The sequence below is a fragment of the Neolamprologus multifasciatus genome, chromosome 10 (assembly GCF_963576455.1).
Source record: "Neolamprologus multifasciatus chromosome 10, fNeoMul1.2, whole genome shotgun sequence".
NCBI classification, from domain to species: domain Eukaryota; kingdom Metazoa; phylum Chordata; class Actinopteri; order Cichliformes; family Cichlidae; genus Neolamprologus; species Neolamprologus multifasciatus.
Genome location: NC_140448.1, coordinates 19501448 through 19515513, shown reverse-complemented (window position 1 = coordinate 19515513; position 14066 = coordinate 19501448). Strand labels below are relative to the sequence as shown.

At 40.9% G+C, this 14066-nt stretch overlaps 1 protein-coding gene across 2 annotated transcripts; it reads left to right on the top strand.

Annotated features, from left to right (window-relative positions):
- The first annotated feature begins 1593 nt into the window (after window positions 1-1593).
- Window positions 1594-14039, top strand: ubtd2 (ubiquitin domain containing 2). 2 transcript variants are annotated; one of them, XM_085174776.1, is made up of 3 exons: window positions 1594-2048; window positions 6565-6801; window positions 12542-14039. In XM_085174776.1, the coding sequence occupies exons 1-3, from the start codon at window positions 1772-1774 to the stop codon at window positions 13039-13041; spliced, it is 1014 nt and encodes a 337-aa protein (XP_085030902.1). In that variant the 5' UTR covers window positions 1594-1771; the 3' UTR covers window positions 13042-14039. The 2 variants fall into 2 exon arrangements, with proteins under 2 accessions (XP_085030902.1, XP_085030903.1); XM_085174777.1 differs by lacking the exon at window positions 1594-2048 and adding an exon at window positions 2061-2285.
- Window positions 14040-14066: the final 27 nt, after the last annotated feature.

Genomic DNA, 14066 nt, shown 5'->3' with positions numbered 1-14066 from the left:
AACTAACCTCGCTATCCTGTTGCTGTTCTGTGTTTGTGTTAAGAAACACGTGAGTGACTGTGTGGGTATGTGCATGTGGGTGTGGGTGTGTGTTCTAGTGCATCAAATTACACATAGATCTCTTTAGCACAGTCCCAAAGACAGTGTCCAGAGTACAATAGAACAGAATCTATGCAACTGTCACTCAACAACATTTTGGGTGTTAAAACCTGAAACAATTGATGTAATATATTTTGATATATTTTGACAGTGGCATAGGCTGAAAAGAGGGAAGTATATAAGAATAGAAAAAGCAGAACTACATTCAGAATACCCTATGACAATATTATTCTATCTGCAATAAAGTTTAAGTGTGGTTTTTGTTTCGTTATTGCAACAGAACTACAGACAGTCTAACGACTGAAGAGAACAGAATAGAACTGTAACACAATACAGCTGTGGTCAGATGTTTACATCCACTCATCGGGGCATGAATGCCATGGTAATTCTTTTTCCACAGTAGAATGACTGTACAGCCTACATCTTTAATGACTTTAAAGAAACAAGTTTGAATTCAAAAGTATAAACACAGACTCAAATATATACAGACTCCCACTAATGTTTGGTTGGTGGTGCAAGTTGCACATCAACCAGATGCTTTTGCTAGGCATCAACAAGCTTCTGGCATAATTCTAGTTGGATATTTGAGCAAGTTCATTTAAACTGGTTGGTTTCCTGACAAGGACCAACCGTTTAAGAACTCTCCAATAATTTTCAATAGGTTGGTGGTCGGGGCTTTAGGAAGGCCATTGTAAAACCTTAATGTTAGCCTGTTTTATCCACTCCAGAACCTAGCTTTGGTGTGTTTGGGCTCACTGTCCCGTTGGAACAACCAAGTTTCACCCTTCTAGCTGCTGATGTGAGACGAAGTGGACGAATTTGGAAGTGGTCCTCCTTTTTCATTATTCCATCCACTTTATGCAATGTACCAGTACCACTGACAGCAAAACAGCCACAGAGCATAATGCTACCACCACCATGCTTGACGCCTGGTAGAGTGTTGTTAGGTTTAAAAGCCTCACCTTTACTAGTACTTCTGTACCACTTTCCTATTTAGAAAAAGAATTGATCAAAGAAATCATTACCATGATGAGTGTATACAAACTTCTGACTGCAACTGTAACTGCTTTCATTATGCTCTTTAGGGTAAAATCCAGTTTGTGTACAACTTAAGAAATCTAAAACACCAAACTAGTTTCACTAATGAAAGCCTCCCATGCAGGAAGAAGAGCAGAGTAGCATAAAAAAACAAACATGCAACACAAAATCAACAATATTTTGTGCATTAAAACTAAAAAAAAAATTGAATAATAAAATTAAATAGAGTGGAAATTAGAATATAATAGGCAGCACAGCTGAATGAATGAGAACATAATAAATAATAATAATAGAGGGTGAACATTTTGATGTGTCTTCATCTGTGCAGCAAACAGCTTCTCATAAAACATGATATCAGATGTGTCAAAATGCATTAACATCACTAGAGTACAAAGTCCAAAGCAAACATTTCATACCCTAAAGATTATCTTTATCTTTTGTTTTGTTTTGTTTTGTTTTGCACGGTGCACTTCTCCTTTGTTCTCTGTCCTTTGTCTATATCTCTTCCTCCTTCGGCCCCTCTCTTTCTCTCCTTCATTCCTACCTCGGTCACCTTGCAACGACGTGAACCTCTCTCAGACCTTCTTGCGCCGCCGAAAAACACAAATAAGATCATGCCTGCTGAGCTCAGTCTATGCTGAGAGAAGGAGGGAAGGAGGAAGCAAGGAGAAAGGGAAAGACGGGAGGAAACGAGGAGGAAGGAGAGGACAGGAGGGAGGAAGGGAGAAAAGGAGGGGAGGGGGAAAGAGAGAGAGAAAAACGAGACAGGGGTAGTGGATGTAGCTGTAGCTGTGGGCCGGGGGGTGAGCTACCTAGCCCGGGCTGCTCTGCTGAAACATCCATGGGTGGCTGTGTCGGGAGCCACCACGACTCTTCGGGCAGCTTAAACGAGAACTCGGACGGCACTGGAGGTAACTTGCGGGGCTTGTCGACATATTTTATTGGCCACAAGCTTGCATTTCCTTTTTTCTATGAAGGGCTTCCTCCAGGCTCCCTGCATGTTGTCCTGACTGGAGGTCTTCTTCCCTTCCTTTTAATATCCGAGCCAGACAGAGCCGAAGACAGATAGCAGCCCTGCCGGGTGTCTCCCTCCATGCACCTGGCCTTAAAACGGCAAACGACGCCTCGTCTGCTCTCTACTTTACAAAGTGGGAAACATTGACTGTGCCAGGCTGCCTCCCTTTGTTCTTTGGTGTTGACTAAGCTAGCCGGCTAAAACGTAGCTAGTTAGCTTGCTAGCTTTCTGCATAACAAATATGGGTCACAGGCAGCAATGGCATGCAAGGGGAGCGCTCAGGCGTGATTCAGTGTGATTTCAGATTTGAATTATGCACAGACTCTCTGCACAACTTGAAATTACTGACAGCTCGAGTAGGGGTGCACATATGGCAGCTGCTGATCTTGTCTTATATTTTTTTATTATTATTATTATTATTGATTGTTTTCGTTGTGAGCGAGGTGTCGGGTCATGCTGTGTCCTGAAAAGTGGTCGGAAGAGTGGAGGAAGTGTCAAAACTGTAGCTTTATGACTAAAAGCGAAATGTATCGTGTGAGCAAAAAGTGATATATCGCACAAAACTGCAAGTTAAAGGTTAGTTTTATTTACTGAGCAATAAATGGAGTTGCATGCAGTCCCAAAGCATAGTAGGGATGACAGCTCAAGCAGTGAGAAATTGAGTGCGACACTGTCTATGAATGCATGCTGTAGTACATATTCCCTTTATTAGATAGTTTACGTTGGTGATATGGATAGAGTGCACAGTGAAAGAAGGGCACTTTGTCAACTATAAAAGCTCTGGGTGGGGTTTAAGGGGAATTGTTGCGTTTAAATGGTGTGAAACTTTAAAAAAAGAGAGGGGGGGGGGTGGAGCCCCTTCTTGTAGTTTGAGGTGTTGTACACAACTTCCTTAGTGTTGTTTCCTGGTTTGTCTGATCTGAAAATGAGTTCTGCTCCTAGCCAGTGAGTTATTTTAATTACAGAGCGTAAATACAGTTGGTCATGGGGGGTGGGGTGGAGATGCTGAGATAAAACTTGGTTTCCTTTATTCATTCCCTCGTTGCCTCTGCTTCTGTCTTTGTCAGTTCCTTAGGCTTCCTCCCTGACTAGATATTGCGTATAAACAGCAGCGGTATCTGTAAAATGTGGAGGATCAAGAGACGATGCAGCATTAAACTGATGCAGACAAGCAAGCAGGAACAACGCAGTTCAGTTCAACATAGGCACATTTATGTGTCACTAAATCAGGTCTCGTAGGCAGGTTTACATTGCAGAAATTTTTATGTTAAATTGTTGTGCATAAATCCTTCCTGAATGACACCCAAGTAGGTTACTGTTTAAAGATATACATGAATTATTGGCTGACAGACGATGTGGAAAGCAGGCTAATGAAGACATATGGACAGAGTCATGCAGAGAAGTTCATAACATGAGAGCATATCTGCAGGAATTCAGGCATGCACTGCTGGAAAATTATTACAGCTAAATGACGCACTAAAATGCTTTTATGTTCCTGATGTTACTGATTGTTTGGTACTTTTGCTAATGTTTTGTATAATAACATAAAATTGTTTAAAGAGCCTGTCCAATGAAAACTGGCACAGTTATATTTTCCTCTAAAGATAAATCAGGAACAAAAAAAGCTATTCAACTTCGTAGTTGAGCATTTCCACCTTGGAACTGCTTTGTACCTGTGTTGGGTCTGGCTCGCCTCTAAGAAATTGGAGCTAGAGCCAAAGAAGAATCCTGACTATTGTAATATATAGTACTTAAGCGAGTCTTAAGCCACTTTTAACAAAAGAAGGAATGACTGTCAGGCTGTCGGATCTCCATCTGTCCATATTTGCAATCAAGTATAAGCATTTGACATTGTCACACTAAAGGCTCTTTACCATAACTTTTCTAATCAGGGTCCAAAATGAACAACCTTCTAATGTAGTTAGTTTCAGTTTGCCAAATAAATGTAAAACGAGTATCGAGCTCAGGGTCACAGGAGAGGTGGATCAATTGTACTCAGTGGTCAAGTTCCCAGTCTATTCCAGGACTATCACAGTTGACAGCCAGCCATTCATGCTCACATTGATACCTATGTGCAATTAAGAGTCACAAGTTAACCTAACATGCATGTTGTGGGATTGTTGGAGGAAGCTCAAAGTGAAGTTGGTCAGTGCATTTGAACCCAGAGCACTTCAGCGTTAACTGCTGTACCACTGTGCTACCAAAATAATTGTGGGTTGCTTTTTTTCCTACTCACTTACATGTGTTCTGGTTCTGAGTTTGATAAGCACACGCTCATGGCTCAAACCAATGTGTGATTTAGACTTCTTTGGGAAATCTATGTGGTAACTTACGACATAACTGGAAAGTCCTTTTAACCATACACCATAACCTTGTACATAACCCAACGCAGCCCACAGCAACTTGAATGGCGTGGAAGATTGAAACGCAGGGTTACGAGGAGTTTCCAGTTACTACATAGAATTCCCGCAGAAGTCTAAATCACGCGTTAAGCAGAGCCTACAGACACCTTTTCAGACCGTCGCTTACATGTTGTAGCTGTGTACTGTCGTCAGGGGCCAGTGTCATAAACAGCCCTTGTGCTGTTCTCAATACAGATCAACAAAGGCCTGAAGTAAAATTAAACGTTAAAAATAACAATAAGTGTTCACTTTTCAACTAATCTATACATAGCATCTTCCACACCAGTCTACGTGCGGTCATTGGAAGACTGAAGGGGAGTACTTTTGCTTTGGTTGTGTACCCCTTTGCTCTGTGTAGGTAAACAGGCACAAATGTAGTACTATAAAGCAAGCGTCGCACAGCTGCTGTCTGAGCTATTGACTCCCTGCCTGACATTTTTTCTTCTGTCCTTTACCATGTAAGCAATCATTAACACTAGTCAATGAGCAGATGATTAGGACTTTATGGGCTGTGTGAAGAAGTGGATAATTGAGATAAAGAGCCTACAGTTTAAGAGGGTTAAGTTGATTAAATGGTTAAGCAGCCAGGATTTTTACTTTTATGTTTGATTAGTAAGTTAATTAATTTGCAAATTTTGATGTTTGATATTATTGAAATTGGGCTTTAACTTATTCACAGTTTAACGATTCACAAGAATTTGGCTTCAGTTTTGCTCTGGTTTTATTCAGCATAAAACTTTGTCACTTTGCTGGTGGATTTTGTTTGTTTTCTTTTTAGTGTATTCCAGTTTTCTTGCCTGGTGAGTCAAAAAGTTAATTTGAAGCACAGTTTCTAACGCTGTTGAACTCAATCCATAAAATATATTTCAATTATGATACATCAACATGTATTAAACCTTGTGCAGTTCACTATTCTTCAGAATAATTTTCACATTGATCACCTATGTATGAATTTCATTGGCACTGGGAAGTGGTTTACCGTATTTGAGAAGAGTTGAAGGTCAGCACCAGGAGAGGAACTTTAATGTATGTTTATCTGTTTACTGTACTGCTGCTGCATTGTTTTCCTCCTCCCTGAAATATCAAAGGCTAAACCTGTCCAACTAGGTCCCCCTTAACCTACTAAATGCTGTGTACTGTAACCTGTCTAATGAGCTTATTTCAAACAGGAAGTCTTTTCAGCAAGTTCAAGCAAGTATTAAAAGTAGCACGGCTAGAGGCTTGTCTTACTAAAGTCAGTTGAAGGTTGGTGTTATTCGACTGTGCCACATGATCATCAGGGTACGTGTATACCAGCAGGTGTAACTCAACACCTTGATCCATCAGCTTGCTCGCACCTCCGTGTCTGTGTTGTGTATTCAAACATACACGCTGTCCTGTGTGTCGGCCCCTTCGGCGGTGATCCAGATGGTGTTACTCACCTGCCTTCACGCTGCAGCCGGAGGGCTGTTAGATGCCAGAACCTTAACCGTTTAATTGGGTTTAGTACCAATACATTTTTAGCTTCAGTTTGTCTAAATGCTTCATTTAGACCTTATGTTACAGTGTAGGCCCATTTTTAATTGACAATTGAATCATGCTTGTGTTTATGAGCAAAGCTGAAAGTCTTGTTTTGTTTCCAGTGAATCCTAACTTTTGTTATGCCTGCTTCCTCCTTACTCATAATCTCTACTTCTCATTTTTATCTTCTGTGGATTTCCCATCTTTTCTCATCTTGCATCCCACATCTGTCTACTTTCTCTTCCCTACATCCAAATTGCTTTTGTTTGTATTTCTTTCCTTTTCTTGGTATTTCCCCTTTACTCCTTCTTCTCTTTGTTGCTTCCTCCGTTTATTCCCATTTTGGTTCACACCTTTGATTCCTCTTTCCCTCCCTCACTTTTATGAGAGTCTTTTTCAATAATTCTGTTTGGTTCTTCAATTTTCAGCCTGCGTCAGTCTTCCTGTTTTTATTAGTTGCATTTTCTCTCTAAATCCCCCCTTTCCTCTCCCTCTCTTTGCCGCTCCCAGTGGCTCTAGGGCGTAACCAGCCCCTGAAGAGAGAGCGGCCTAAATGGAAAAGTGACTACCCGATGACTGAAGGCCAGCTGCGCAGCAAAAGAGATGAGTTCTGGGATACGGCGCCAGCTTTCGAAGGCCGGAAGGAGATCTGGGATGCGCTGCGGGCTGCGGCCAGCGCCTTTGAGAGCAATGACCACCTGCTGGCTCAGGCGATCCTTGACGGAGCCAGCATCACACTGCCACATGGTAACACACATTTCCACAGTGATGGGTCTAGTTGACAAGTCATAGATTTAGCTTTATTTTCTGAAAAATAGCTGTACTGGGACACTGAAATGTCAAAGTCAAAATCTCCCCTTCGAATACTCACGATACAGAGCTTTTACTTCATGCCACCTGTCAGCATTCACTACCACACGCAGCTACTAAATAGTAGCTCTTCAATGTAAAGAGGTTAAATTTACATAGAACAGAGAAGCAAAGGGAGGCTGCTTCCCCAGGAAGTGTCTTTAGATTGCCCCTCTGATAAGTTTCATAAACAGGAAGCAAACTTTGCCACATATTACTGAAGCATTTTGTTTATGTAAGCGCCTTCTTTGCTGTCCTTGTTAAAGTCACAGACTACAATTGACATTTTAGTGAACATGGAAGTAAATAGACCGATTATAAAGCATCAATATAATTCAGCCTGCTATAAAAGAACCTCTTAGTGATTTTCAGTGACCACATTTTAGAGTTTAGGCTTTAGCTGCGAGGAAGTGCTGCAGAAGTAAACCATAAATAATAAATAAGGGGCATGTTCTTGCTCTGCTGAAAGGAGGAAGTAATAAGTCACCTAAGTATGCCAAAGAGTTCAAAACACAAGAGCATTCTCTTAGAACAAATCTATAAAATATATGTGGCTCAAATTCAGGAAGCCCAAATCCAAGCTGTTATAATAAGCTGCTGCAGTAGGCTCTCTACGCGTGGATGTGTCATTCTTTATTGTTCCCAATTCTTCAAACTTCACAAAAATAATACAGTTCTGTGCAGAATCCCTCATTTTATATTTTACTTGAAAAATGGGAAATAGATGCAGAGTTGTTGGAACATGCAAACATACAGAGAAATGCAGGGCATAAGGCAAAAACAGAGTTTGTATAATTCTACCAAGCTTGGAAGGGAATATTATTTTTCAGCATAGCCTGAACTTTAATAAGCAAGCTTTCTTGTAATTTCTTTAAGTAGTTTTCAGGAATAGTTTCTTGAAGGACATTGAAAGCCCTTCTTTAGATGTTTGCTCCTTTTTGGTCTGTTCTATGTCAACGTGATCCCACACTGTTAATAATGTTCAGAGTTCTGGGTCTCTGGTGAGGCCAATCCATGATGGATTATAGCCCATTCTGCCAGTTGCTTGGTGAAGTTGGTTCCAAAGAGGGTGCTGCACCAAAAACATTCTGGCGATTGCTTCGGTCACCAGCAGATTGGAACAGTTACCTGTATTTTCTGTGGAAAACACCAATTTGGCTGCAAACACAGTCAAGCAGTAGTGAAACACTGACTGGAAAAGATGGCTTCAAAGAAATGTGTTTGCTGCAGCGAAGAGGCAGAGCTTTTACTTTGAAGACGGATGCTGTCCCATTTCTGGTTTCTTCTCACAGTTTCACTACTGTTTGGAGACCACAGGAAGGGACCGAAGCAGTCGCAATGAGGCTTTTGCCAGCTGGTCTGGGACATTTTTCGAATTTTTCCCCTAGCGACCAGTGGTTGCTAAGTGGTCACTGACCTACCTCTCGGCCTTGGGTAACTGGGGCCTTATTAACTTGATCGTATAATCCACATGCCCAACATTTTGGGCATGTGACATTAGATGGTTAGTGGTCACCTGACTGCAAAACCTGTATATGTATATTTTAAGTACCATTAAGAACCTCATGTCAGTGCCTTACAATGTCTACTTTATTCCTCTCAGTAGTTTGGCTAGGTCAGATCAGGTCCTGCTGGGCTGCAGCTGTGGATTCTCTAGACCTGACATCATTGTTTCACTCTACCAGCAGTGCAGTGCAGAGAGTAGACACAACACTTAAATATTTTCACCACTCACATATTTACATTTTCTCAGTCAGTCATGCAAAGCATTGATTTCAGATTTCTTTCACCATTCTGCCCTTGTTCACCAGGACACTTTTGGTCTTCCAGTACTGCTTTACACTTAAACTGAGCAGCATACAGGAATCAGAACTCACATTCCTAAATGTTTTCATCACATTTAATACATCAGATGTTGTACAATTGGGATAGAGGGAAAGATGGATGGATTCTTAACTGGTCCCACAAGGGAAATGACTGTGTTCTGTGCAGCAGAATAAAGGCAAGTTTGCTTAAATCTTTTGGCTATGTGTGGTTGGCTGTGAAGTCTGTTTAATAGGTTTTAAGAAACAAATTGAAGTTGCGTTTTGTTTGATGAGAAAAGGCTTATCTTGAACATCAGGCCACCATTCTAGGTCTGCAGCAAAGGAAATGCATGAGAAAGAAACAACACATTCACAAATTTAAAGCAATTTTATTATGTCCAACATCCTAGTTATCACTCTTAGCAAGTTAAATATTAAGAAATCCAGAGTACAGCTGAGGCTGACGAAGCCATCATTAGTTTTACACACTCGTGTTGATGTAGCTAAAGAAAAGCCAGGGTATTTTTGTGACACCAGAATAAAACAATCGCTGTAATCTGTAGGATTCACTTTATGGCTGTCTTTTCAGTAGCTGTTTACATTTAGCCTGCACCAGCATGGTAAAAAGAAAATGTTTGCTCACTATGGGACCAAACAGCGATCCTCAAAAATCTTTTAAAATTGCATTACCATTACTAGCTGAGACTTTGTTGGTGCCATTCAGGAAATGGATTAGTTTCTCCAAATCCCCACTTAATTCATAATCTAGACTTTTATTGTATTAGAGATGCATCATCTGATGGGTTCTCCTTTCACTGTTTTTTTTAAGAGTTTAAGTTTTTTGTTTTGGTTGGTTTTTTTTGGTTGTGTTTTTTTTTGTTTTTTTGTTTGTTTGTTTTTTAAGAAAAGGTTGAAAACAAATTTTGTGGTCATTGAAAGTTGCTCTGTGAACCCTGAAATGAGATCCAAGTCTTTGTCTTTAGAAAACATAAGGAAATTATAGAGCATCTTTTCTGGAGCCATTTGCTGTCATTATCCATCCATCCATCCATTTTGTGCTGCTTATCTGTCTTGAGGTATCAGGGGCATGAGGCCAACTCTTTAAGCACTTATGGGGACACTGAGTTGTTACAAAGCCATCCCAGAAACTACATCTCTCTAACATCTTTCCTGGGTGTCCACCAGGAGCAAAAACACCTCACCTAAGAGGCGTCTGTGAGACAACCTTGTCAGATTCCCAAACAACCTCATCCAGCTCCTGTTGTGGAGGAGTAGCGGCTTTACTCTTATCTCCTCCTGAATGGCCAAGCTCCTCATCCAAAGGGAGACAAGCCACAATTCGGAGGAACCTAATTCCTCACACAATCTTATTCTTTTGGGCACAGCTTGTGACCATAGGTGAAGGTATGGTCACTACAGCAGGCCAGTACAGCATTCTGTATCTCATTGTGCAGCTGTAGTGACAATAAAGGCATTTTATTCTATTCTATCTGCATCACTACCAGTACCACCTGAATCCATCTGTTAGTCTCCCAGTCTACTTTCCGCTCACTCTGTGATACCTAGGTCTTCCAGCTGAGTCCAGCCATGTAGATTCTCATCCTGTCCACTTCACACACTTCTTACAAGAGTGAATGTTGGAGGTCATCATTCAATGAAGCCAACATTGCCACATCATCTACAACAGCAGATCCCGATACCACTAATCTCAAAACCCTTCACCCCTTGGCTGTGCCTAGAAATTTTGTCCATCAAAGTTATGAATAGACTCTTTAACAAAGGGCAACCTTGGTAGAGTCCAGCTCAGGATCCAGTCTGATTTACCGTGGGTAACACAAACCAAACTCTTACCACACTTGGCAGGCCAAATGGCCCATAAAAATGGGCTAATACCGCATACTCCCAAAGCACCCCTCAAACCACATCCCGAGGGATGCGGTCATTTGATTTCTCCAAGTCCATAAAATGCATGTAGACTGGTTGGGCAAATTCCCACGCAGTTTTGAATATCCTTGTGAGGATGGAAAGATTTACGGATTCACATCACTTATATTTTCATCCTTTAAAATTCAAAACCTGTTGGGGGGGATATGCAGTGCAGCAAGCACTTCAACAACATGTTTCTTTGCTTTTGTCATAAGATTTATTCTTTAAAATTTGGTACAAGGCTAATTCCACCTTGTGGGTGGAATTTGTTTTTGTTCGTTTTGATGAAATGCCACAACCAAAAGCATACGTACCATCTGGAATACATTGGTATTCTGCAGCTGAAAAATAAATAGCTGTTGAAGGGGAAAAAAATCAAATGAAGATCCTTTCCAGATCATGTTTATACATTTTCATTGAGCCATGTTAAAACAAATATTTATCTTAGCCTTTTGTGATGCCGGCTATCACTACTTCTTCATATTGTGCCCTCTCTGTTATCCCACATAGAAGGAAATTCATCAGAGCCTAAATAAACAACTGTTTAGTTGGTGTGCTGAAATATTGGAGGTAGGGCAGCTCAACTGTAGATTTATTTGCTCAAATTTATATTTATTTTATGTACCTGATAAAAGCAGAGAGCTGTAAAATATTTAAACATGCTCTCCAATTATTTATGTAGACTCCTGCACAATATATAATAGTGTGGTTGTGGTTGAAATAATTGCTGCACTTTCGTTTTGTGGTGGTTTTTGGTGATTGCTGCTACGCAGTGGGCTACACGTGCCAGAAACCAGTCTTTTTGCCACCTTATTCCTTCACAATTACATGAACTCTGCACTTTTCTTGAAGGCAAGAGTTACTTTCATGTCCTCACCGAGGCCAAAGTTGTCATCATCTAGAGAGTAGTGAGAACTTTTCTGGGCTTCTGCTAACTCATCTGGGTCTTGGTTACAGGAAAACTCACTGCTACTCTCGGGTGGATCGTGTTTCGGTTTAAGTCATAAAACGGCGCAACAGCAGCAAGGTGACCTTTTTTTAAAATGTCATTTAGAAGAAACTGTGGTCAGGCGGTCTTCTCACTTTTGTGGGGAGAGTTTTTCATCTTTTTGGATGTCATCATCAACTTAATCTTCTGTTTTTGTTAATCCACAATAAATATGACCTTTTAGTTGTTTGGTATGAAAAGTTTGAATTATTTTGCAGGGTATGTATCTGTCAGGAATCCCCCTCGTGAACAGAATGGCTTACATTTTTACTCGTGGACACAACCTCTTCAGTATGCTATAATTCCCACTTTCTGTCCACCAACTCTTTATTGTCAGAGTCTGAATCACAGAAATGACATAATGTTTCTTTATGTTTTAGTCCAAGATGAGACTTTCCCTTTTTTCCTGCTTCCACAGTCCGTCCCCCTACAATCTTTATTTTCTATTTGTATGACTCTCATTTCTCCATTTCATATCAATCCAGGGTATTATGAAGCATAGTTCAGGTTTTGGCTTTGTTGAATGGGAAAAAATATGTTTCAACTTTCACTTTATTACAAATGACTAATAGATTTCTTTAAACAGAAAGTATTCCATCTCATGCACAGCAAGGTATATATATCTATATATATTATATAACTTTTTTGTTTAGACAAGTAGTCCATAAAGAGTTACGAAAAGGAAAAATTAGAAATGACCCTGCTGTTCACTTTAGTGTTTTATGGCTCTTCATTTGAAGCTCCCAGTTAATCATTTACCGAGTTCTTACACTTCTGTTTATATTGTAATGTGATTTATTGACAGTGGCAATTCCTGCAAACCATAATCTGTAGCTTTCATTTGATTTATTAACCAATTAATATTTCGATATTTTTTTAAATATATTGAATTAATTGGTTATATTCTCTGTTCTTCCAGGAGCTCTGACCGAATGCTACGATGAATTGGGGAATCGATACCAGCTGCCAGTCTACTGCCTCTCTCCCCCCGTCAACATGATCGAGGAACGCTCCGATGAGCCCGACGGTTCAGATCCTGACTCCGGAACCGCCGACCCGTCCTTGGGCAGCGCTGGTGATCCTGGCACAGGAGGGGAATGCCAGCTTCGGCTCCGCCTCTCCACGGGTCGCGACCTCCGGCTGGCAGTCCGTTCCACGGACACAGTAGGCATAATGAAGCGGCGTCTGCAAAGTCAGGAGGGCGTGCCTGCCGCAACGCAACGCTGGTTTTTCTCAGGGCGGCCCCTGACAGACAGACTGCGCTTGGACCAACTCAACATCTCAAGAGACTATGTAGTGCAGGTCATCCTCAGCCAGCGACCACCACCAGAGCCTGAAACTACACCAGAAACATCAGGGCCAGTGGCAGCAGAAGAAGTAGCCGCACTGCCACAAGAGCCCACGCCGGAGGAGGATTGATGCTCCCAAACTGGCAGCCTGGAGCGGGGCATACCAGTGATGTGATAGTATAAAAGTTGGAGGATAACAAGGGACACAAAAGAAGCTGATTTCTCTTCTCTTCTCTTCTCTTCTCTTCTCTTCTCTTCTCTTCTCTTCTCTTCTCTTCTCTTCTCTTCTCTTCTCTTCTCTTCTCTTCTCTTCTCTTCTCTTCTCTTCTCTTCTCTTCTCTTCTCAGACATTTTTTGCTGAGAACTTTGTTTGGGCTGATATTAGGCATCTGCTGGAGCATAAGGACTCTTGGATTGAGAAAAGACAAATCCTTTTGGTTTTTACACATTGAAATTTTGACCTTTTTTGAAGTCTTTTTAACTGTTCCTATGGAAACCAAACAGCAAAAAGAGAACTTTGTCAGATGGCTAAAATGGGTTTTCTTAGCAACACTGATATTTGAATGTTTCTGTGTTTCAGTTTCCATTCAAGTTCTGCTCTTTGGCAAAGCTGGTTCAGCACAGAGAATTCTTCGTATAAGGCGACAGGGTTACGCGTGTACTTTCACAGCATATGTTTTCAATTTAGACATTTCAAAAAGACACTTAACAGTACTGAGAGTTATTCAGAAATTCTTCATTTAAATACATGATAGTAAATCAGTCAAGAATGCGTCAGGGGATAAAGTCAGTATACAAACAGCCATAAAGGAAGTTTGGTGTAGTTGGTTAGCAAGCAGATGTGTTCTCCTTCTTGAGGCTGCACTCAGAGGACATGACTGGATGCTTTACCAAGCTGCTGCTGCTGGATCATATTCTTTATTTCACTCTGCTTCACTGAACAATCAGATTAATCATGTTATAAGTAGTCAGCCTGTGCGTGAGAGTGCGTGTGAATAAGTGTGTGTGCGTGCGCGGATGTTCATATATGATCAGGACACAACCACCACTCATTCATGTGGCGAAAAGGATGGACATCAGAAACACAGTTGCATATTTTGATTAAAGACAGAATGTTTTTAATGAAAAGTAGTCATTGTTTGTTTTCTTCGATCT

What these genes read in the sequence shown, in the direction of transcription:
- ubtd2 (XM_085174776.1), top strand. Translation starts at nt 1,772, where the DNA reads ATGCTGAGAGAAGGAGGGAAGGAGGAAGCAAGGAGAAAGGGAAAGACG. An exon ending in GAACTCGGACGGCACTGGAG is followed by an intron (nt 2,049 to 6,564) that starts GTAACTTGCGGG and finishes TGCCGCTCCCAG; the next exon opens with TGGCTCTAGGGCGTAACCAG. An exon ending in CAGCATCACACTGCCACATG is followed by an intron (nt 6,802 to 12,541) that starts GTAACACACATT and finishes CTGTTCTTCCAG; the next exon opens with GAGCTCTGACCGAATGCTAC.